Here is a 25,624-nt window from a genome sequence, read left to right as displayed (position 1 = left end):
TAGCGCCAAGCAGCCTCCGCAGCAGCAGCCAGAGCCCCCTCCGGCCCCCTCCTCCCGCGAGGAGACGTGCCACTTCCTCAATGCTATCTTCCTCTTCCTCTTCAGGGAGCTCAGGGACACGGCCCTGGTCAGGAACTGGGTCACCAAGAAGATCAAGGTGGAGTTCGAGGAGCTGCTCCAGGCCAAGATGACGGGGAAGGTGCTGGAGGGGCTCAGCCTCAGGGACGTCTCTCTCGGCAACGTCCTGCCTGTCTTCAAAGCTGTCAAGCTCATTCGGCCGGTGGTCTGCAATGAAGAGGGCTGCCCCGAGGAGCTGGGCTTTGAGGTAGACCTGGAGTACAACGGTGGCTTCCACTTGGCCATCGATGCTGACCTGGTCTTTGGAAAGTCGGCCTACCTCTTTGTCAAGATCTCCCGGGTGATGGGGAAGCTGAAGCTGGTCTTCACGCGCCTGCCCTTCACGCACTGGTCCTTCTCTTTTATGGATGATCCTGTGATACTGTTTGAAGTGAAGTCTCAGTTTGAAGGGAGGCCTATGCCTCAGCTCACTTCCATCATTGTGAACCAGTTCAAGAAAGTTATTAAGCGCAAGCACACCTTACCCAATTATAAAATCAGGTATGAAGTCCTGCGTCCTCGACGTTACTTTGGGTGGCGTGCGTTAACTTAGTAGATTAAAATGAGATTTCTGTTGGCCCTTCTACAGTAGGGGTACTTGTACATTGCTTGTCTCATATCAAAAGCTTTCCATGAAGGTAAGCATGGTTTTCCATTTATAATAGATGAAGAAGCCATCGCACAGTGAGATTGTGACATGCCCCAAACTATATGTAACTAAATGGCAGAATTAGTAGGTGTCAAAAATTTTGGGAGCCTGTCAGGTGTCCAACAACAGGACTGTGATACTCCTCTTTGGAGAAGGTAGAAGGATGGCTCTGTGGAACAATGTGTGGTTTTGGGGTGTCCTTCTCCCAAGCCTCTGCCACTGGTGAGCCACCTGGGCAAGACTTGTGGCTTATGCTTACCTATAGAGGCAAGGTGGTTGTTACTTAATGTGAGAAAGGATAAAGTTCACTCTAGGGAATATTTTTGAGATCCCATGGTAGTTGGTGTCCTCTTCCTTTTCAATTTGCTGAATTTCTTCAATAACTTTGGGGAAATCTAAAAGTTAAGAGAAGTATTGCCACTGTTGTGGTCAGTAAAACTTTGGGGGAACTCTTGGGGTTTTTTTGTCTCTTATTGTAAGATAGTATGTTTTCTTTTTATAAATGCACACACTGCAGCACAGATTGCGCTATATATTGAATATAATGAAATGTTCAGTGATATTTCTGTAGCAGAAGTGGCAAGTGGCATCTTTACTTTGATTCCACCCTCATTTCTGATTAAAAGATAGTGAATATCTTACCACTGTTCAGGTACCATGTTCCCTTTCTGTCATGTGTCTTACCATTCTTGGGATACCATGTTTCATTTCTCTTTTGTTTATTCTTTGTAGTTTGTATTATGTGTTAAGTAAGGATTTTTGTTTTGTTTACCACATTCTTCTGCAATAAGCCTTTTCTCTGAAATTCCTCAGAGATGAGTAACTGAAAATGCCTATTTGAATTTTGAAGTGTAATTAGCTTTGCAGTGATGTAATTTTTAAAGCCTTTTCAGCTGGTTCTTCTGCAATTGAATTTATAAGAGTTCTCATGAAAATGGATGTGTAAAATATCCAAGATTTAGAAAGCCCTAAAAGGGCAGTAAGTAGTTTATTCAAGCAATGTGGTGGCCCTTTCAAATTTTGAGGTACTAAATTGCTCTCCAGAAGGCCCTGGGCAGCAGTGAAGCTGTTAAGGGCAAGTTCAAGTTTGCTTCCATTCTTTTACTGTGTTGGAAAGAGACTGCAGCCTGTTAACTGTGGAGAAGAGCCCAAAGGGGAGGCTGGGATAGCACAGTTGTGCAGAGTGAGCACTCTTGGCATAGCTAAAAAGAGCAAGTAGAGCAAATGATCTTTACGCTCTCTAGACAAGTTTTTAGAGGGCCTGTGGAACCAGTGATGATGTGCTCCTCCCCTTCAGCAGAGGAAGACAGACATCTTCATTTTTTCCTCTGGGAGATGCACCTGGGCAGTAGGGCACTCTTATCATTTAGTTAGAGGTAATGAATTTTCCACATATTTCTCACACTTTATGCACCAGAAAGAATGGATGAGGCATGTGTGAGCCACTGACATGTTGAAGGGACTGGCGGGGAAAATAAGGAAAGAAGCAGAGCGCAGACAGAATGAGTAGAAGTGTGAGGAACTGACACTGAGAACAGTATAGGAAGCATAAATTATTAGAGAACTAAGAAGAATGAACTGTTATTTTTAAAATGCTCTCTTTAAGTTATAAGGAATTGGGAATTTATGAATGCTTGAGAGGGAAATACAGTATCTTAGCTGTTTTTCACACTAGATAGTAGGCTGGTAGCACAGGGTGGCAAATGTTCGGTGAAACAGTGTCCAACCCTGTGTACGGTGCTTTTTACCTTTAAATTTTATGCCATGTTCTGAACATGTCATTCTGACCCACTGTGTTGTGAAGGGGGAAGGGAGGACACTAAGCTTAATGTGAATTAATGAAATTATCTTAAGGAAGGAAGATTGGGTTGTTGGTGTCCTAACTGTCTAGAACTTTGCCTTTAAAGCTTCAAGTGGGAACACAGACCCCTGCATGGGAACCTTTAGCTGTCGGTGAACCTTTAGCTGTCCACAGTTGCCCAAGGTTTTGTGGCACACAGGCTGCAAACATGTATTCTCCACCAGCACATCTCAGATGAGTTTATGTATGTAAAACCCTAGACAGCAAAACTTGGTAACAGCCAAGTAGTAATGATACACTCTTATGTGGTGGTATAGTTGAGAACTGAGGCATTTTGGTTGAAGTGGTATGGAGAACTGATTTGGAAAATCAAGCCCCCTGCTGATAAGATATGAGATTTGGTAATTTTAATAAAAATTGTAAGAGTACGTTGGCTTGGGATTATGGTATGTTAATATATTCCTTAGCAAAGAATGTATAGGAAGAAGTCAGGAGAGTTTCACAACTGCTTAATAACCTGTTACCTTACTTAAAGCTTAACAATTTATCATCTACAGGGAATGTGCTTATCCTCTCTCCATTTTTTTTTCTTATGGCCTATATGCCTTTTGTTTAAGTACATAGTCAATGTTTGCTTCCATATGTAGTTCAAAACCTTTTTGATGTCTCCCTACGCTTGCTCAAGTAACTTTATAAATAAATCTTTGAATAGCAGTAATTACAACCTTGTAAACAAAAGCACTTGGAGTGCGGGAAGTTCTCTCTTCAGCTGGTTAAAGGGGTGCTTTGTTACCCTGCTAGCTTCCAGATTGAAGCCCACAAAGGAGTTTTATCTTGTTTCAAGATGCTAAGTAGCATTAAAAATTAAAATATGCCATTTTCTTTGCCTTTTGTATTGGGTGGCTTCTAGAGGTTCTTAGTTGGTAGTGAATGGCCTAAGAAGAGAACTTTTGCCAGTAGTTGATTTTGAACGTCCTATAACTAAGTTTGTGTAAAGCGCATCCCCCCCATTATCTAATTGTAAAATACTGTATTAAAATAAGTGTTGTGTCTTCACGTGTGTATTGTCTGTTGCTGCAGCCAAATTACTACACACATACTTTTGTATTCTTTCCAGTTACGTACAAAATTTTATGCAGCAAAGCAGTGATTAGTAAGATCATGTTCTTTTGTATCATCCATTGCTAGGAGTGACTTTGTGCAATGTGCATAACTGTAGCTTGGAAGTAGAAGGCAGCATCTTGCATTCCTGATGCGCTCTTAAATGTCTGAGGGGAGGCAACATAGTCTAGTAAGTGCATTTTAAAGTTTGCCTAGCACTTTATGTACAATTTTCTCCATAAAAGCAATTGTCTACTAATTGTAAAAGGAGGGATGCACTTTATCTAAACAAATAAGTAGTAATTTGTGTTTTTATTCTGATAGTGTGTAATCACTTTTCTTTGGTGCTTTAGGAAATGTGTTTGTGTCTGGCAAAACACCCTATTTTGAAGCTGCTCTGCCATTGAATGGCAATTGCTATCTCATGTAGTAGAATTTGGTTAAATCTCTGGAAGCAAGGCTGCTGGTAAAATTCAGTGGTAGGCTTTTCTTTTTTCTTTTTTTTAGTCATCATTGATAAAGGATTTGTGCAATTCAATTGGTAGTAGCAAGAATTGCTGCTGTTTTATAGCTAACTTTAATCTTAATGTATTTGTTGCTGCTTTGTAGTAGAAATGCAAACAGGTTTTCTGAAAGCATTGTGGTCTGTCAGAAGTTTCTTGTTCAGATGTGGGGAAGATCTAAAATGACAGGTTTTTTTTTTTTTCTTCTCCAATATACATGAGTTCTGGTGCACTCTTGAGAAACTAGATAATTGTGAGTCAAGATTTTTTTTATAACTAGCCCTAACATCAGTGAGGTAATGACGAGTTGTAGGTATCATTTATTTGGCTCTACATAATCTGTAACTCTATTTTGACTTGAATTAACTGTTTAAATTATACTTTTTTTTAGTTCTAAGACAAGCTGACCAGTGGGTGGAGCTTGAGAATGAGCGTGGAAAGCCTTGACTTCCCCGTTGGTGGTTTGTGATGACAACTATTCGTGTCCTGCAGGGCAGCCACTGACCCACCAGCTGTCTCGCTGTCCTGAAATCTCTGATGCTGGCACTCTCAGGAACCATATTTAGTTGTCTTGCCCATCAGCATAGCTTGACTTGGCGCTGGATTTTTCATGTAGGTTTCTTTTACTAGAGCAGGATGGTAGATTCCAATTAGCAGCACAAAGTGGAATTCATCTAGCAGCCTGAATCCAACCTTTGGTTTTTCATTGTATACACTAAAACAGCTCTTTAAAAGTAGTACCATAGACATTGTTCATGTTGGTTTTAACTTTCTGTATCATGTCCTTTTAATAGTAGGATAAAGCGGTTAACACTAAGCTGTAGTTACTAGCATTGCCATAGCGTGTTTAGTATTTAGAGATACGTAGTAAGGACTATTTCAGGTGTCTGTCTCCTTGCTTACTTGTTGCAGGTATCACAGGTCCACTTCTGTTAGTTCTCTAATGAGCTGTACCTTGCTCATTAACCTATTATTAAGCTGCTTATTGGTGGCAACCTTGATATTCCCCCCCCCATCATGTCACGTATATAGGTACACTAATTATGCTGTATTTTCTAGCCTATTCTTAACAATCAGCTGTACTTTTGTTGTTTTGAACAGGTTCTGATCTCGCTTTGCGTATGTTTTGGAGAGCTTTGGTTTTGGGGCTCTTTCTAGGCAACAAAAATACACTTCGCCATAATGAAGATACAAAGCCTTTTGTGTGTATGTAAAGGATGAGGAGGAAGTACTTGCAGTCTAGTCTCCCACCAGAATTTAATTTCCTGGTATTTCTTAATCAATGATGTAAAAAAAATCTGACAGCTGCTGGTTTTTTTTCTAAATTTAAGGTCTTGCAAGTTCATCCATTTAGATTCAAAGCAGATTAGGTATTGCCTAATCAGTGAGGCAGTTCTGTATATTATAAGAACACTTGGTTTCTCAGTTTGTTACATTAAAAAAAAGTTTGTTTTGTATTGATACTAGCCTGTTTGAGAAACTATACTTTGCTTTATTTTAATGCATGCTACCACAGAGTGGAATAACTTTCTTTTCTTTAGAAGTAATCTTGTAAAGGATTACTTCTAACATTTCTGTATCAGGTATTTAGATGATCTTCTGAGGTCCCTTCCAACATGAATTATCCTTGGAACTAATAATTTGCATTATAGTTAGTTATGTTAAATAGTTTTATTTTTATAGCCCCTTCTGGAAGCTGGGGCTGTATTGAATTTCGCTGGGAAGAACCATTAGACAAGCCTATTTTAATTTACCATTATAGAATGCAATTTGAGAGTTTTACAGCAGTTTATTTTTGACAAAACTTAAGCTGAGATTTAATGTAAGTAGCTATTGATTTGAAGTGTGTTCTATAATAGAAATGACTTCATAATATGGTAATAGAGGTATTGGAAAAAGTATAAAATTTTAAAAAGTATATATTATTCATATGATGAGGTTATACTCAGAAATACCAGAAATAATCGTAGAGATTGGGATTGTGAGCATGTCTAACTTCAGAAATCAGCAGCCAGTAGCGATACCTGTTTTCTCCACAGCTTCTGGAAATGGAGATTCTTTTCCTGAGCGGATTTCTACTGTAGTTGTGATATGAACCTCTCTTACTAGTTAAATCTGTAAGGCACTCCTGTTGCAAGTTCTCATTCCTGTTGCTGTTGAAAGGAAAGAGGAGGCTGTTTTTTTCTCTTTTTAATGCCATGCCTATTCTAGGTGCAAAAATCTTCTTGTATACAGGATTTGAGTCCTTTTCTGCTCTGCAAAAATTGATGTTAAAGCAGCACTGTGATACTTGCAGGCTTTCAGACTGTTCCAGAGAGGTAATGCTCTGAATGATGCCAGCACAAAGACCTGTTCCGCTAATGGCAAAGCGGCGATAATTGGAATCAGTAGATCTGTCTGTAGACAGTAGTTCCATGTTTGGAAGATTATCTTTGCAGGGCATGGACAAGTAGTTTTTCTTATTCATATAGGAGTTAGATAAATGGATCTGTAGGCAACCTGACATACAGCAAACAAAACCAAAACCTGGAACTTTAAATATTTTCATTTCTTTGAGGGTGCTACGCGTATAGAAGGAAGCTTTTTGTAGTGCAGAGCTTTTTACTGTCTTTATTTTGGGAGTGGTCTATCTCAGACATACATTGTTTCTGGAGGGTCACAAAATACATGTTTCTTCAGATTAAATGAAAGTATGTGGTACAAAGTATGTATGTAAATCTCCTTGTGTAGATACCAAGTTCAAAATCTATTGGTTCTAGGGGTTTTGAAACCTTTTAGTCTTCTTCCCCAGCTCGAGCACTTCACAGGCTTTCACACTGGAAAGATCTAATTCTGAAAGAATGCCAATTTGAAACTTGTTCATTATAAAGTCAGATTTAATGAATGACCAGCCACATATTGGTCATTTCCCAGTATACAGGTGGCATTCTTTACAGGTTAAGAGTGAGCCTGTTCCTCTGACTACTCAACAAATGTTGCATTTTCTTTTCTTACCTGCAAGGGTGAGGAACTAATACAGCACTGACTTGAGCAGGATTAGTGAAGAAACTGGGAGAGCAGAGGTATAGTAGGGGACAAAAAAAAATCTCAGTTGGAGGGAGAGATGCATGAAGACATAAAAGAACAAGTTTTGGTGATTACTGTTTGCATTTGCTGCAGATAGCATTGAGGTTAATTGGTCTGACAGGCAAATAAAACCTCCTTCAACTTCTCTTACTTGAAACAGTATATAAAAGATTCTTTGTGCAATAACAATGAAAAGAAAATTACCTCATTTAACACCTTTTCTGTTTTGTATTTAAAAATTACTTGATCTTAGTCCTGCAGCGAACTTCTTTCATGTGGATAGTGAATGAAGGCTCTGAAAAATCTGGTAAGATTTATTTGGTACTTCATGGCGTTTTGCATGTGCCAGCATTGAGACTTTGCATTTCTGTTCATCTGAACTCTGATCTTGAACATTTAAGCTGATCTTGCTGCTCAGTGAGAACAAATACTTTTCTTATTCAGTTGTCATGATTTGTATAGCTTTTAATTATTCTAAATAAAATATGAAATAAGCAGTAGTACTTTTTTGAAAGGTAACTTATTTCAAAGTATAGGGCATATAGGAGTTAATCACATTACCGAACTGTAGGCATCTAACAAATGTCCGAGCTTCGCTCTGAGCCCGTCTGTTGGAGCAGCTAGGTGTGCTCAAGCACTAGAGTTGGGCTATTCTGAATCACCTTCTACAGGCTGTATTATGATTTTTAGTTTCTGTGGATAGATAGTGTGATGAATGTTCCCTACGTGTCACACAAAACAGAACACTGGATTTACCTTAAAGGAGATTACTTCAAGGAACAGAGGCACAGAATTTACCTGCAAAAATGGGTAGCTAATACAGCTCATTTGATGTCAAAATGTGAGAGTCTCTTGTAGAACCTATTTTATATATATTAAGCATGTGAAATAGTTAATCTTTTTATTAGCAAATGATACTTGATCAGAAGGCTCTTAAATAAGCAGCCTGGGTAAGGACAGTAGGTTTTAGTAATCAGTGTGGTGCTCCAGTGACGGTGAAGCTTAGTCTCAGGCTGCCAATTTCACTATTGGAGCTAGTCCTTTCATGTTACTGGGTTTCTATGGGAAACTGCTTATTCTGCATTCCTGCAGAGATTGCCTGAAGTCACCCGATATGCTCCTGTGTTTACAGTTCATGTTCACACTTGTTTGATTTAAAACTATTTCAACATTTGGTTATTCTTGTTATGATTGTTCTTCAGAGAATATTAAAAGACTTTAAATTTAAAACTTCTAGGATTAATAAGCTTTACTGTCTAAAATGAGTACGGAGAGAATGTTACATACCTATGTGGTTTGTTAATTTAATAGATAATTTGTGCCACCCCAGCCTGCTAAAATCCATTAATTGCGGAACTACAAAAACCTTTGCCTGATGATCTCAAACTGTGCTTTTGTCCAGAAGAAAGCAATGATCCAATATTATAAATGTTAGCTGGGAACAATTAGCTTTTCGAGCAGGTTCCATTCTGTGTGATACATGAATATCAATATTTTATATAATTAAGAAAAAATGCTCTACTGAAAGTGTTTGTTTTGATGTTTGAGGGTTGAACAGGGCTTGTTCATAACAGTGGATAAATTCTCATTTTGGAAATGAGCGTGGATGCCAGTTTGTGTGAAGGGGATTTGGGAGTCATTATTTTATAAACGTTTGTCAGGTTAATTGTGACGTACTAAGCTGAACACAATTTATGAATAATTTCTTTGAGTTTCTGCTGAGGTCACTGATTTTTCTGGTTAAACTAAAGAATTTACTGCTGGAATGGCGTTCATCTCGGTTGAGAGACACGAGTAAGATCCACATAAGTTTTGGAAGCTTTTCCTATTGTTATTTCCCTTCACTGTTTAACAAATTGAGGTTGTTTCACAAGCCAATCGAATCTAGGCTAGAATTCAGACCTTCAAGATGTTCAATGATCCCAGCCAGCATATCTAGTAAATTAGTGAAAAAAATCTGCAATGAAGACTTCAGTTGACAGTTACATTTGTGTTGTGAAGAACGTTTCTACAGTACAGTTAAAGTGCCCAACCAACAGTGAAATGGTTGTGTATGCGGTGTCGTGGATGCGGGTGCTCCTAAATTGCTCTACCCAGCAAGTTGGGTATATGCTGTGTTGCGCTACTAAACCCAGACTTCTGCATCACATCTGCCCAAAGCCATTTGGGTGCATCTGCTTCCCTAAGCACTCTTCCTTCTGCAAGGACTCTTACTCTTGTGGAGCCCTGCCGGGGTAATAAGCCCTCTCAGGATTTGGGAGTGCATCTGTTTACTGCAGGACCCAGCTGGAGCCTGGCAGCATTTTAGAACTGTCTGTGGCCGTATATAGCTATGAAAACTGCCAAGGAGATGTTAGGTGTAGCAGAGAAGAAAGAGAGGAAAAACTTTATTTTTTGTGAGATGAGAGAAAGGCAGAAATTGTTTTCAACTCTGGGTTGGGCTCTGGAGAGCTGCTTTGTTATTTTTTTCCCACTAGCTGTTGTAATTCATTTTAGCCTTAAAACTACATGGGAACAACATACCTTTATAAATTCTTCATTACCCTGTTCAGCTTGCAGCTATGCTAAGTTCTGCAGAACAGTCTGTGAGGAGCACTGCACCCAGCCCTCTCCATTAAAGCTGTTTTGTGCAATGGAAAATACAGGGATTCTACTACAGCAATACAGTTTTCACATTTTTGAAGACTTGGTAGATGTCATAAAAATCTGTCTGCAATACAGAGTGTATTACAGAGATCAGCTGATGATAGAGTTAATCAGACTGTTACACATACTCAAAGACAGTAATTAATTGCCAGATATGACTAGCATAAAATTAAATTAGAATAATCATTTGGGAATACTTTTTTTAGCAACTTTGTGTTGCTTTAACTGTAAAACTTACAGGGACAATTCGAGATGTAAATTTACAAAATTATTTCTTAATTTCTGTCCAATATTTTAATATTATGTGTGGATGTTTAATGGAAATCATAACACTTATACTTTGTTCCTGACTTTCTTAACTTAGTCTTAATGCTCAGCTTCAGTATATTTTCTTGTATCCGTTTTAATGGCAACATAGTTCTGAAAAACACCCATTCAGAAGGAAATGTGTACAAATATTACGGTCTGCTTTTGTAATGGCATTACGTACAAGATTGTGGTGTTTGCCAGTGTCACTGAGATGAAGATACTAATAATTACAATAGCTAATACCACATATGTAAAATGCTTTAAATGATGCTAAAACCTTTGAAAAATATCCTGTCAAATATACTTTTTATATAGTATTTTAAATGTAAGCCATTGTGTAGTAAGAACTAAAATGGACTTTACATGAATGTCAGTTGTGTAGTAAATGACTTAAACCATTATTCCTGTTTGCCTGAACTAAAATAGGAAGAGTAGAAATTGAAGATCATAGTCTTGCAGTGACGTGGCAGAAGGCTTCATGGTGGTGTTTGAATCACTGCTGTGAATGATCTAGCTTGGTGAATAATTCCTAAGTAATTAAACAGTGGAAATGATGCAGTGTAATTCTGAAAACTTCAACAGTTTGTATTTTTTTTTTTTTTAAGATTAACTCTGCATACTTGCTAACAAAACTTAATGCAATATGGTGGAATGAACAAAACAAATTCTAATGTTGCCAAGCAAAGACCCCAGTGGATTACAAGGGGAGGTGGGGTGGGAACAGCAATGTTAGTCAGTGGTATTGTTTTAAAACAATACTATAAAAACTCAGATTTTTTCTTTTTTTCTTGTTCCTCTGAAAGAAGGGCAAATTAGAGAAAATATCCAAATTCATTATGGGGATGGTGGGAGAAGATTATGGTAATTTGAGCAGCTGCTTCTCTCAAATGTAATCACAAGTCCCAACTGTAACTTGCCATCAGTGATGCAGGATTTGCAAAGTGCAGGAATCCTTCCTGTTAATTAATCTTGCAAGCCCCTCCTGTATTTGATTGTCAACAGTGGTGCCACAGGTCATGTCCAGACTGAGCTTCTGCGTTATTTGATCCTGTTTGTTTACAGTATGGGCCCATTAATAAAATGCTGTGACTCACAAATGGTGACACCTTTGCTTGGGGGACAGTTGGCAAGTATGTGCCATCGTGTGTCCCCTGGTCCCCATCAGGGCCCTCCCCACCATTGCAGTCTGAATAGCTGAGCTGTCTGTAAAACAGATCCTTAATTACTGCTGTTTACAATTTTAAGGTGAACTGTCAGTCATCTCAGCTTTGAAAATGGTATTACTAATCCTGAGCTAGACTATCTCCACCACTTTGGAAGACTTCAAGGGTGTGAATTGGACCATCTTCTGTCTTGTCAGAAGTGACTAGATAAACGTAGATTGAGGAGAAGCTTCTGTAGTTCAAGAATTTTTAAACCTAACTGGAGGAGTGAGGATAAACCTTGGAAAGCTATCATGTCTAGAGTTCAGAACAGATCAAATATTTTTTCACTTTTGGTTTACAGCGGTCAGACTGTTTTCAGCAGTGAGACAGTCATTTTCTGTCTAAGCGGTCTAAGACGATGTCATTAGTTTTCATATGGACATAGGCTAGCGTTAAGAGCAGAGGATTAAAACTCTTGAGCTCAATGAGTCATGTACAGAGCTTAGACTTCTATTAGAACATCAACATTGTTTTCTTTTGACCAGGATTGCAGAGAGATGATGTTTGTAGAGAGACTTGAGACCTAAGTATGGGAGAATATATTGCTGAAGTTAGAAAAAGCTAGCATTTTGCTAGCATCATTTACTGGAACCAATCTCTAATCCAGCTGGCTAAAGGTAGAGTTTTGGGGTGGGTTGGGTTTATTTGTTTGGTTTCTTGGTGGTTTGTTTTTTTCCTGCTGCTGTTCTACTCAGATACCTAAAAGTTGGTTGCTGAACCACACCTGACTCTCTTCCAGCTCTATGTAAACAAGAGCATATTCTGCATCTTCTGTCCCATTTGGAGCAGAGCCACAATGATTCAGGCTTTCTGGTTAGACAGGGAAATTTTGTCTTAGTCCTGTCTGAGACTGAAATATAGCAGGATTTTTATCTCTCTCTTAATTTGAACCAACAGTTGGCTTCAGCTAGGTCACATACAATTTAAAAAAAAAAAAAAAAAACCACCACATGAAAACTCAGAGATCAAACAGGCATTGACTGCATTGAGTTAACAAAGCTATTTCAGTATTTATGGAATTTAGAATTTGGAAAACTAGTATTCTTGAAATGCAAAAAAGTCCGTGCATGGTCAAATTGATCTTGTTTGTGCTGATAAGAAAGTAGTTTTGATAAGCCTGATTCAAGATTTCTTTTTTACCCATGGCTATTTCAGTGCAGGCAGCAATGGCAAATCTTTAAGTCTCTGCCATATTTACAATGGCTTCTGTCATATAAGCAGGAAAAAAAAATCTGCTGTCTTTTTGAAAGGAGCTACTTGACTATTTACACTTGTGCTTTTATTTGTTCTTGTAGAATGGATCTTAAAGTTTTAGGTGTTTGTCTTGAGTGTCTGATTCGAGATTATACCTCAGAGGTACTGATATCACTGTAAGAAAGACGACTGTAGTTTAAGAATCTGGAAATGTATGAAACATCTTTGAAGAAAAAAACCAATTCATAAAATCCTTGCCTTTTTTTTGAGGTTTTGATCTAAAAAGTGACTGTTCATATATTGAGAATTTTTGTGTATGAGCTTCCCACATGGCTGTTTCAGAATATCCTGTAACACAGTGGGTGGAGTGCTAGAACCGATGTGCAGTTTTCCATGAAATTTCCTAGAAAATAAACCTACTCTCCTATTGCAATGTTTTTCAGGTTGTTTGTAAGCCAGATTTTCATGGGTGTGGGTTTTTCTATAGATTTCTATACTGAATAAGAGCATAGTTTGAATTACTAAAGTCCCCTGAATATGAATACTGACACACTTCTGCAGCTTTGTTCCTTGTGAAATCAGTGGAAGCTGGAGAATTGCTTTTGCAAAATCTGCAGTGGTGGTACTTTTTTGAAGTTTTTTTTATAACTACTACTACTAATTTTTTTTTCAAAATAAGGATGAGTTCCATTTTTATATCTTCAATGTGAAGAATGATATAAGCTGTTTGCTTATAATACCTAACCCTAACAAGCTTAAATGTAAGCTGATAAGTGCTTTTGAAATCTTATTAATGTGATCATGCCTTTCTAGGAGTGGGTTGTAATATTTTAGAATTTTTGTAGAAGTAAACATCTTAAATTACACACAATGTAAGAATACAGGATTTTTTAATAACTTCAAATACCTGTTGTCAATCATTTTTTGAAATGTATATACTTTACAAGCGCATGACTTCTATTTCTGTGGATCAGATAAAAAAGGCAATCTAAAAATGATTGAGTTCTGTTCTGTAGTTAGTCAAAGCTTTTGAGTACTCCCAAAACTGAAAATAAATTCAGCAGTTTGAAAAATATTTTAGATACTAGAATCTTCAAATACAGTAGCATTTACAAAAGTAAATTGATGCTTTACTAAACACAGTTTGACTTTAGATTTTGATTTAATTTTATGTAGAGTGGTAAACAAAATTCTAAGACTTGTAATGTATACAAAGTAGCCTTATGCTAAAGATACTTGTGTTTTTAGCTGGTGGCCTCTTCTGAGATTTAAGGTCTCTTTTTGCCTTGTTTATTAAGATTTAAATATTCAGTTAATGTAACTCGATTAAAAAAATTCATAAACCTGATGATGTTTAATCTTATTTTATGGCAGTAGAGTAGAGCTGGAATTCATATAATATAAGTGATTAATGTGGTCTTAAACAGATAACCAGTAATTTTTAGACCACTGTTTTAGATATCAAACTTCCTTTATAAAACCACAGAATAATTTAAAACTTTTCCCAGAACTTATTCTAGAAAAGTATTCTCATTTCTTAGCTAAAGCTCTGCAAAATCCTAGCTGCCTCCTGCATTTACAAATGAAGCTCTAAGTCTTTCTGCTTCTCCAATTAGGAAATGGAGTACTGAGAGCTTCTGAAGTTTGTTCCTGTGTGTTTAGGTCTTAACAATTATATTTATTTTTTTTACTGTGATTCTGGATATTCTTAACAAATGCAATGAACAGAAACACATAAGTGCTTGGTTATCTTTGGTCAGATAAATTAATATTTTTTTTTCCCAGTTCTTAATAGATTTCCTCATGCAAGTAAAATTATTGTAGTTAAGTAGGTACTGGTGGGAGCAGTTAATTTAGGTAATAGGTTAATTAAACTAAGGTATAAAAGACTCCTGTCCTCTTCTCTGCTAAAAGCTGACTTAAGGACCACAAAACAATCATCACAGAATAGTGAATACAAATTAATGCAAATATAGGTCAGACATTTCTAAAAGTAAACCACTGAGTTACAGTCTTGTTCCAGATAGGTGAATTCCGTTGTCCGTCCCCCCCCCCCAACTGACAACTGGAAGGAAGAATAGTGTTATTCAGGGGCTGAAAACACCAACAATGAGGGGAACAAACTTGATTTTTTTTTTTTAAGATGCAATTTTGATCTAGACTTTGAGTGAGGTGGTGATGAGATCAGAGCAGATGAGGCACTGAAGTGACTCTGAAATATGACATGAATGAAGTGTAGAAGTTTTTCATATGTAGGAGACATACTGACTGCGTGCAGTGTCTGGAAACGCTTTTGCTGTGCTTTGTATGTGGCAGAGCTCAGCATTGTGGTACTTTTAAGTATAACTAATTCTGTATATTAATTGAGTAACTTTATCTTAATTATCTTTCAGTGTAATCATCTGACCTAATTCCTCATGTGAAATGACTTTTTTTTTCTGTTTGTGTCTTGTGCTACTTGTTGAGAAACACTTTTGCTACTCGACAGCTTTTTTAAAATACTGCTTTTATAGGCTTTTTCCACTTGCTAAAATTTCACATGAAGTTGATTGATGGATATTCCTCTTCATAGTCATATTATTAAGTTAAAATGCTTGGTTTTAACTAACGCTTTCTTAATAGTGTGCTATTTGAATTTTAGACTTCTGGAAAAATAAGATGATAAATTTGTGGAGGGAGACTGATAATTTAAAAACAAATTAAAAAGGCACTATAAGCATCTAATATAAGGCACTTATAAAGACTTTTTTTTTAGTAGCATCCCATATCCAAGCAGGGTTTTGGGGCAGGGGCATAAGGCGTTGCTTTTTTTTTTTATAGTATAGCTACAATGTGCCTATTTTCTTCCTCTGGAGAAGATGAAGAGTTTACAAAGACTTAACAAATATGGTTTAAAGACAGTAAAATCTCTCCCCTGCAAAATCTACCTTACTTCTGATAGTTGTTTAGTATCACTTCACAGGTTTGGAATTGAAAAGGAGGCTTTCGGATATATGGATTGCATTGGTGTAATCCTGTGTTGTAGGTCAAGGATTTGTGACATGAGCATGAATTTTGCCTTTTGACCTTGCTGAATAAGGAGATGGCAGCATTAGACCCCACTTGAAAGCGGTCTAATATAGATGCAATGAAAATCTGCCTCGGAGACCCTGGTAACAGCTCAGCAGTGTTTACAAAGGTACTATATTTCTTGTAAGTACCTTTTGGTAACACTTTCTCAACTGTTGTACTATCAGGAGCAACTCCTAGATTTCCCCACACCATTGTCATCGCTTAAAATCTTTTTCTTGGGCTGCAGCTGTGAATGGGCCGACTGCAGACCATTTGTTATGGGCTTGTTCTCCACTGATGGAGGTCCACCAATTATATGTAACTAACTTTTCTGGCTACTGGTTAAAATTAAGAAAGGGAGCCGAGAATGCTGGATGAGTGTTTAAAGATCTAGACAGCTGAATAGCAACCACTTTTTTTTGCTTGTTCAAAGTTTGCAGAGTGAGAGCCTTGAATTCACAAGAGCAACCTACCAGAACTGACCAGATCCTGGGATGGCTGCTGTGATGAGGGCAGAGACCAGCTGAGATTAACTGTGGCATTTAGTTTGCTGTCAGGTTTCTTTATAGACTTTTTGAATAGAGGCTTACTGGTAGGCTACATAATCTTTTTTCTTTCTTAGTCAATATGATTAATTTCTCTAAGGCGTTTATTGGTGGACTTCTGCTCTTTAAAGATGGACTAAATATTAGAGGGTAGCAAAATACACTCTTAAAGCTACTATAGAAATTACAGCAAGGTTATTTACACAAGGTATTCAATAAAATAAGTTCTATATTATAATAAACCCAGGATGATAGGAAACTTATCTCTCTTTTACATAGGAAAGCTTGGGATAGGAAGATACTGAATCACCAAAGGTACTGTAGTTTGCAGGGTTTTGGAATAGAGTTCGTATCTCTTGTCTTGTTCACTGAATTGTGTTATTGGCACTATTAGCTAAAAGCCTACTGTTGGTACTTTTAATACAATGAAATACAGCTTTGCTTTCATATTAGAAGTGTGTTTTGTTGTCCCTACTGTAAATGTTTTATGAAACAAACTTTACAATTCATTTTGTGTAGTGCTGTGACTGTTTTCAAGCAGGAGAGTTAGAAAGATGGTTACAGACGTGGGGAATCTGGCTTCTCTGCAGAGGGGAGAACACCCATTGTTCTACTGCGCTCTTGCTAGACTGAACAGAGAAGCAGCAGTGATGGCACTCCTCAGAGTGCCCTTCGTTACTGGCGATTGTGTTTTTAAAAGGTAGGGTAGCTCAGACTTTTCCTACCATGGGGAAAAAGGTGGGAGAACCTGTGATGTGTGACGTGGTTACGTGCATGGATTGCGGGTTGCCCATGTATGGTTTTACAACACAAGGGAATGGAATCTTGCCGTGTTACAGACTGTCGCTGTCTGGGTCTGTATTCATTCACCAGTTCCCAGTAGGAAAGTCTTTCCAAATAAATTTGGGTTACCTTCTACTTAAATAGTCTGTCAACAGTTCACTTAACTAATATATAATTGAAATCTACTTGAAATAGTAATTTGTCCGATGTTTAATTTTGGAAATGTACAAACTCTCAGTATATTACCTTAAATAGAAAAGTGCTATGTTATAAAATTGGAAGGCTTCAGAGCAGCACTTAAACATTAAAAATGCATTTAATGTGGGATATTTAGCTATTTGTATGTTGCTAATGCCAATGGAAATAGGTACCGTGTTAGGGCTTTCTGCTAAGGATTTTGCAGATAGTTTCAGTGGTAAGAATGTGAACATAAGTGCTTGTTGTAAATTAAAAATGCTGTTGAGACTGCTTTTTAATCCCATATTTGTAGAAGACTTAACTAGTGCTGCACAAAGTCCAGCATACAGTGTTAAGTGTTTTGCATATTATTGTATATAACTGCATTGGTATTTTAGAATTTTTTTCTTTTTAATTAATTGTTGTCTTAAGTATTTTGAAAATGGAAATCAAAATTACAGTAAACATTATGTCTTAATCCATCAAAAAAATGGCTTGTTCTGAAGATTATTTCATCATTCCGTGCTGCAGCAAAAGATTGCAGTGTGTGCTGCACTTAACACTTCGTTCTGAAGTTACTTGAGAGATGACATTTTTGGTTTGAATATGTAGGTAGATATGTCTGCATCCTTACTGGAATATTTTAGTCTGTTATTTTGCTCTTTTGTTCTGTTCTTGCTTATTTTTGGTATTGAAAAATAGATTTGTCCAGGTTTATGTTTTTGTTAAATAGCCTGCAGGCTGGTTTATGGTGTGTATATGTAAGGGAAAGACCTTATCAATACCAACACTTTTAAGCCTGGCATTTGCAGAAATTCAGAGAAGTGATGGTAACCTATTGGATCCTCTTTCTTTCTCTGTTCCTCCCTCCCAGAAATCTTGTTTCAGTAGCTCACTGAGGCTCCTGGTGGTGGTCATTCATTTGAGGTTCCCATGGAAAACTATTTTTTTTAGTAGCTTTTGGGAGAAGGTATATGGGCAATTGCTGCAATCTTAAGCCTGGCATTTGCAGAAATTCAGAGAAGTGATGGTAACCTATTGGATCCTCTTTCTTTCTCTGTTCCTCCCTCCCAGAAATCTTGTTTCAGTAGCTCACTGAGGCTCCTGGTGGTGGTCATTCATTTGAGGTTCCCATGGAAAACTATTTTTTTTAGTAGCTTTTGGGAGAAGGTATATGGGCAATTGCTGCAATCGAAAAGTTGTTTTGGGAGAAGGTATATGGGCAATTGCTGGTACTAATTGAAAAGTTGTTTATTTGTGCTGGGGGAAGAAGAACCCGTACATGTATTTATTCACTCAAAACTTGGCATTATTTCCCAGTGTGGTTGCCTAACTCTTCCTTTTTTGCCTGACAAAATCTGAGCTAAATCTGTATTTTGAGGGGGTAAAAATCATTTCTAAAAGGAACAGGGTACCCTTGCTTGTGCTTAAAGTGAGAAATGTGTGGGGTGGTGTGTGCTGTGGTGGCTTGGGGTGGGTCTGAGCAGGGAGGTGGCCGGGCCCTGAAGTGGCAGTTAGTCTTTGGAGTTTGTAGAGTGAAAATAGTGGGGTTGTCTTGGTGGTATTTTCCCTGCTCTTGTGATGCTTACTATTCCTTTAATACTTCCAGAACTATAAAGGAAGATTATGAGTAAAATATCAAACCAGATAGTATACACACAAGGAATATTTTGGGTTGGTTGTTTATGGTATACTTGTAAGCCTAAACCATGGCCAGTGTGATTTAATTGCTTCATATTTTTCATACATAGACTTAAATACTTTATTCGGTTTGTTTATTTTTTTTTAATTTGATTATTTTGACTTGACCGATTTCAAAACAGTTTTCTTCCTGAAGGAGTTAATGAGGGAGAAACTTAGAACAAAATTAAAGTTAGAAGTTGAATTGAATTTCAGGAAAATAGCTGGAGTGTTGAGTTCTATTTATTCACAGGGAGAACAAAAGAAGTGTCTTTCTCAAGGCTCGCAGAGAAAGGCGAGCACTGCTCGAAACGCAGGGTCTCGAATCAGAGCTCCAGGCTCCCTCCTGAAGAGTGTGCCGACAGTTAAAGCGCGCTTAATTATTTATTTGAATTTCTGAAACTCTTCAGTTCAGATCCATGTGACTGTTTCCTGAACATATTGTGATCTCTGAATGTGACAAGCAGATGCCTCTGATGGTTGAGCAAACAGTACTTATGAAAGACTTCTTTCTCATGAAATGGCAGATACATCCTGCAGGCAGTGGTGCTCCTGTCCTGTTATTTTTAAGTCTTCTCAACAGAAATAATCACTGGGAGGCCGTGTCAGTGAGAGGGGGATGGAAAGCAAGGCATGGGGCAGTCCTAGGAAATGGGAGCAATAAATAAAAACAGAAAGAAGGAATACCCTGCAAGTGCTTTTTCAAATACTTTATATAAATGCTAGTGCAGATTCCATTATATCTTTGTATTTGCAAGGTTGTGGCCCTTGCTGTTAGGATTGTATATGTGTGTCTGCCATGTGATGGGGCTGCAGCTGTGCAGCCTTTCTCCCTCCTTCCTTCCCTCAGATAGTGGCTGTGTCCGACACTGAAGCACTATGACTTAAAAATGAAATCAGTATTTATAACTTGTCATATTCTAATCAAACAGAGAGACTTCTGTGGTGAGATAATGCATGTAAAACACTTAGTATCTTGAACATGAACTGCTTTTCCTGTGAATCGCATGCTGTGATGAGGGAAATAAAACTCAAGGGCAAATGTTTAGAATACATGTATCTTTATTTTAATTCAAGAAGACTGGCTGAAAAGAGCAACTGAATGTTTTTCACAAAACGAGAGAAGTATCAATCTGTGTAACTAAAGTGTACTGTTTATTAGGGTGCACCAGTTCTCTAAGTACAGCAGTGTCATAAAAACTTAAGCTTTAGGGTCTTGGTATATTTTCACCTTTCAATGCTGTAATGTTTTGTGCAGGTGAACTTAAAACTTAAAATAAAGACCTGGTAAGATATTTATTGCAAAAGGACTCGTGTTAAATTATGTTTGTAAAAAATCATGTTTGTAATCATAAGATATTCTGTCATTTGATCAGCTTCCCATTTTCACAAAATTATCTGCACTAGTAAATATAACTCAAATAATCTATTCCAGTGAAGCAATCTTTGTTTATATGTTCTCCAGTCTTCTGCATTCAAACAGCTTTAGTAGCTTCTACTTGTTCCTTTTGACCAATGAATATGTAGGAATGGTAGTATTTCTCTTTAGAAGTATTAAAGATTTGTTGTAATCCTGTTACTTTTTTTTTATTTCTGTATGTTAGTATTGTTTGTCGTTTGAATTAAGATAAGTCTCTTCGATATTTTTCAGGTTCAAGCCATTTTTCCCGTTTCAAGTATTGCCACCTGATGAATATGAAGATAGAGACCTCTGTATACAGGATTTTCTGTTGACAGAAGGTCGATTAAAAGTCACATTAATTGAATGTACAAGGTATGTTTTGTGGTCTTTTGCTCACTCTTGACTAAGCAAGTACATGTGTTTCTTAAATTTGTAGTAATTATAGCTGTAGGTCTGTTCTAATTCAAGAAGTAGCCGCTTTGGTGTGGTGATTGAGCTCTAATCAAGAAATACTTTCATTTGTTCATTTTTACTTTAAAAAAAAAAAGTTGCAGTAAGTTTCTGAGGCGCTCTTATGTTGTGTGTGGGCGCATGCATTTGCCTTTCATTTGAATTTTGCCTGGTTACAAGCTAATCTGTGCCTCCTGGGTTTTGTTTTTGTTTTTTTTTTTGTTTGGCACACCAAGTTATGAATCTCTTTCCAGGACAGTATAAATGTTGTAATTATCCTATTGTATTATGTTGTAAGCAAAGGGAAATAATTGTGGCGCTCTTATGTTGTGTGTGGGCGCATGCATTTGCCTTTCATTTGAATTTTGCCTGGTTACAAGCTAATCTGTGCCTCCTGGGTTTTGTTTTTGTTTTTTTTTTTGTTTGGCACACCAAGTTATGAATCTCTTTCCAGGACAGTATAAATGTTGTAATTATCCTATTGTATTATGTTGTAAGCAAAGGGAAATAATTGTTTCACTCAGTCTTACTTAGATTAATCCAAATAACTTTTATAAGGCATTATTTGTTGTCTTTGTCTTGAACGAAATAATTGAAAGAAATAAAATCTACTTCCTTCGTTCATTGGAGAGAACACCATTCTCTTTAAAGCTGGAGAAAAGGTGTGTGGACTCTTGGTTTGTTTAGTTTTTTTTGGTCAGACCTCTTAGTTCTTGGTTTATGTTAGATCTTATCTTAGTGGTGCTTAGACTTTGATCTAGTTATGTGCTGTTCTGTCTTTATGAACTGGTTTGAAACTGCAAACTCTGGTTTGCAGCAAGATTTTTTTATTTTTCTTAACCTGTTCTTTTCATTGCTTGTATTACCATATGAGCTCCTTTTTGCACTTTTCTGTAGCCTTGTACAACTGAACTGTATTTGCTGTACTAATGTGGTTTATCAGTGCTGTGGATTTCCAGAAAATACTCTTCTGCTTCTAAGGATCGCGTGGGACACAGCAGTGATTATTTTTTGTAATAAAATGGCTGCTTACCTGTCTCCCTAGCTTTGTGATATGTTTTCTGTGAGTGATCCAAGAATGCTAAATGACTCTGCGCACTCCTTGGCTGCTAGGAGCATTTCCTCTTTACCCATACTGAGTAAGGGAACTCATGATTTCTCTTTATAAGCAGTCTCCAATTTCGGTTCAGTAGTGTGTTCATTTTTATTAACAGAGGGCCCAAAATAACTAAAGTTGTGTGCAGTTAGGGTTTTTTTTGTTTGGAAAGTAATTTTTAAAATACTATCTTTCCTCATCTGAAACACTGTGTAACATCACCAACATATCACTAGCTTTGCGTTTCTTTCCATGTGTTTCTTTCTGTTACCTTTTTAGAAGCCAGATTGCTCAGTTTGACATCATCATCTGACCTCTCAGTATTTTCAGCTGTCACAGATGCTTATCAGATGGCTGGGAGAGGATGCAGTTGCTGGTTTGTCAGGTCTTTTAAGCTTCAGGTCTGACTTAATCCGACTGGTTTATGCTGCTTGGAATTTCTAGACACACACTCAAAAATGATGTTTGAACAGACCCCTCTCAATCTAGATGCCTGACTCTTGGTCCCATAGTAATTCCTCAGATCTTCCAGGTGTCCCATCCTTTTTTGAACTGAACAACTACAACTGCTGTCCAGAGAGTCCCCCTGTGAGTAAATATTCTTGCTTATTTTGCACCTGAAGATATTGATGAGGTAGAAGCTGAAAGACACATAGAGGATTTTGGTAGTAAAAGAAGAAATATGCAATATTTATGAAAGTAACAATGACAAAATTTCCCTTTTTCATCATCACTGTATGTGAGCTGGTGTGAAGGTTGCCTGGGACCATTCTCAATGGTTCTTCTGCAGTGCAGCACTGCATGCTGAAATACAGAGCTTTTTCATTCTTGTCTGCCATTGGGACCTGAAAATTTTTCTTGGCAATCATTCTCGTTCCAGAAATGAAAGATCACTTTAATTTCTGTGTGTTTTTCAGTTTTGCTCAGTGCCCCAGAAGGTTTTTATATTCTCTCTCGGTACAGTACCTATTCTTTGACTTCCCTACAGAATTGACGTTGCAGACCGCTGATGATGTACTCCATCTAGTCTAGTAACAGAGTTCTACTACTTCTCCTGCTTAAGTCTGAAATACAGTGGTGAAACTATAGTGATAAAACATTTAGCAAACTTTTTGTATAAATATCTAGTTTAATTTCATTATATTCTTCACACGACCAAATACCTGCACTTTTTGCACTTGTTTCTTTTCTAATTGCAGGCTTGATCTTATTAATTTCCTTGCTGTCATGCTATTGAAAAAAAAATCAATTTTGCTCATTTTTAAAATTAAATTAATGAAAGGATGGGAACTTTGGTGTAAATAATAAGGAATGCTTTGCAAATTTTTTGTCAAACCTGTTGAAAATGTAAGTTTTCTTGTACAAGTGCAATGCCCTCACAGAATTCAATCATTGCAAAAATGCTGTTATCTGTCATTACCTTAGATTTTTAAGGAAAAGGGAAAAACAAAGCAACATGCTGTTAAATCTTGCTATATTATTTTCTTTTTAAAAGATACACTGTGAAGAAAGTCTTAAAGCCTATAAAATCTGATTATATTAGGTGAGAATACTCTTCCAAAACTATGCCATCAAGTGGGCTTTCTAAATTAGCATTTGTTTCAATAGGTAACCTTTGTGGACAAGGAAATTTTCCTAAGATAGTTATTTAGTAAAATACCACACAGTGTACCTGAGACTGACTTGTCAAATTTGGAGTTTTAGGGGTTCTTTTCATTTTGTCTTCAAGTGGACTTCAGTAGGCGGCAGTGGTGCCTTTAAGTATGTGAATATTGAATCTGCTTTTGACATTCCTAAAGTTTGGGAAATATTCTGCTTGTTTCAGCTCCTAAAATACTTGCAAAGAGAGAGACCACAGTTGAAATTAAAAAATAAGGAAAGGATTGTAAAGGAAATAAATTCAGCTTGCCTTTATGTACCTGGTAATAAGTAACATGTTACTAAAGGTTGGGGTGTACTTTGCCTGCACATACCAGATTCTTGTTAGACTTGCAGATCAGTTCTTTAGCATCATCCTACAAAAAGCAGGAAACTTTATAGCCTTGTTATTCATCCTCTTTTCCGGAAGACTATAAAGACTTGCTGAAGTGCTTGGCTTGGCTCGGCTCAAGAGTTGAGATGACCACAGCCTCCATGCACTTCTGTTGTTCTGTATCAGAGGACAAACACTTCATGTCTTGGAGTCCTTGTAGCTCTCAGACTGGAAAGCAGGACAGCTACAAACAACTGTTTTCATATCCATAGCTACTCTGTTGAATCACTGTCTTCTACCTCGTGCTTGCTTGCTGCAGGGAACCATCCAATTTATAACTGGGGAAGGACTAGAAATTCACTTTCTGTATGCGTATTTTAATTACTCGGGTGGTGATTTAATCACATTTCTTTATTGATTGTTTATAGCTGGGGTTATAAACTTTGTTTCAGGATGTCTTTCATACATCCGTTCATACTGATTTACAAACTTTCCATCTGTAGGATATAGATACCTCCTTAATGTCCGGTTGTTTTGGGTGTGTTGTGACACAATCTTAATGTCAGTCTTTATCTGCAGCCGTGTTACAGAATACAGTACCTCTGTTTGCATGCTAATGGAGGTATTATTCAAACAAAAAATTCCTTAGTGTAGTAGCAGTTAAAATTTCCCCTTTGTCTTTCTGAAACTGGAAATTGAACTCCAAACTCCAGCATGAAGAGCTCTTCAAAATTTAAGCGTGTAGTTTTGCTGTCTTGTGATTATGTTTCTTCAAGTTGGGTGTTGGTAACCTAATGTAAGGTGAAACCTCGTTATGGCTCATTGTTTTCCTTGTGACTTTTATGTTACGGTTCTGGCTCAAAATTATGTTTTATTCCTGTTTTGAGCTACCTCCTGTCCTTGTTCTTCTATCTTAGTTGCCACCAGTACAAGACAGCTAAATATATCAGCTGTGCTGATGTTTTAGAGGGCCAGTAAATACCCCTGGAAAATTCCTGGAGAGTGTGTCTAGGTGAGCAGAAGATGAAATGTATGCAACCAATGATCAGCTGTGGAAAAGCTTTAATGAAGTGTCTGATATCAATGAGACATGGAGGAAAACCTGTGTTACTCAAAAAGCAACTACTGAAAGCAGAACAGAAAAGCCACAGAGGGTTGCTGGGGATGGCTTAAAAATAAGCAAAGGCGGCATGAGTTCGTCAGTTCAAGTAACCTTGAACAAACTTAGTCTTGTCCAGACAGAGTACCTAATCAGTTGGTTCTGAGGTTGGATTTCTGCTTACAGTAATCAAATCAATAGTGTCTAGACACATGAGTGCTGAAGGTCAAGTTGGAAGTGAGGTTGACATGTGCTGTTTGCAGTGTTTCACTAGAGCATGCAAACTTTCCATCTGAAGATGGGGTTACAGGATATAGCCACTAACTCTGAACCAAAAACAACTGACACTTAAAAAAGCAGGTGTGCTGGCTACCAACCCAAATGTTATCTTCCCCTGTCATCTCCCCCATGCATTCATGTACTTGGCTAAAAACCAGTTAAACAAATTCTTCATAGAGACACATAGAAAAGAAATATTTATCTACCTCTCCTTGCTGCAATGCAAGCTAGAGAGCTGTCATAGCCAGAGAGGTGTTTTCCCTTGGGATTGGCTTAATGTTACCAATTCTAATTGTTGGTGAAAGTTGCTTTCAATAGCTTTACTTAATTTTCAAAGTATGTTTACTACATATCTCCACATCTGGAAGGCTAGGCACTTTTTGATCATAAATATTTAACCTAGAAACATTATTTAACAATATCAAGATAAACAGAGAAAACTGATGTGTTTTTCTGACAGCTTTTGTCTATATCATCTAAAGAGTTGTGTAACGCATCA

At 37.4% G+C, this 25,624-nt stretch overlaps 1 protein-coding gene across 1 annotated transcript in view; it reads left to right on the top strand.

The window, feature by feature from the left end:
- Positions 1 to 25,624, top strand: part of PDZD8 (PDZ domain containing 8) — a 145,086-nt gene that overhangs the window by 78,015 nt on the left and 41,447 nt on the right. Inside the window, exons 2-3 of the mRNA XM_009278096.1 lie at positions 4 to 618; positions 20,479 to 20,601. Coding sequence (XP_009276371.1) covers positions 4 to 618; positions 20,479 to 20,601 — 738 coding nt within the window. The remainder of the gene's footprint in view (positions 1 to 3; positions 619 to 20,478; positions 20,602 to 25,624) is intronic.

This window comes from Aptenodytes forsteri, unplaced genomic scaffold (assembly GCF_000699145.1).
Source record: "Aptenodytes forsteri isolate BGI_AS27 unplaced genomic scaffold, ASM69914v1 Scaffold15, whole genome shotgun sequence".
Taxonomy (NCBI): Eukaryota; Metazoa; Chordata; class Aves; order Sphenisciformes; family Spheniscidae; genus Aptenodytes; species Aptenodytes forsteri.
Note: the sequence above shows the minus strand (reverse complement) of the source record. Positions and strands in the feature narration are given on the sequence as shown.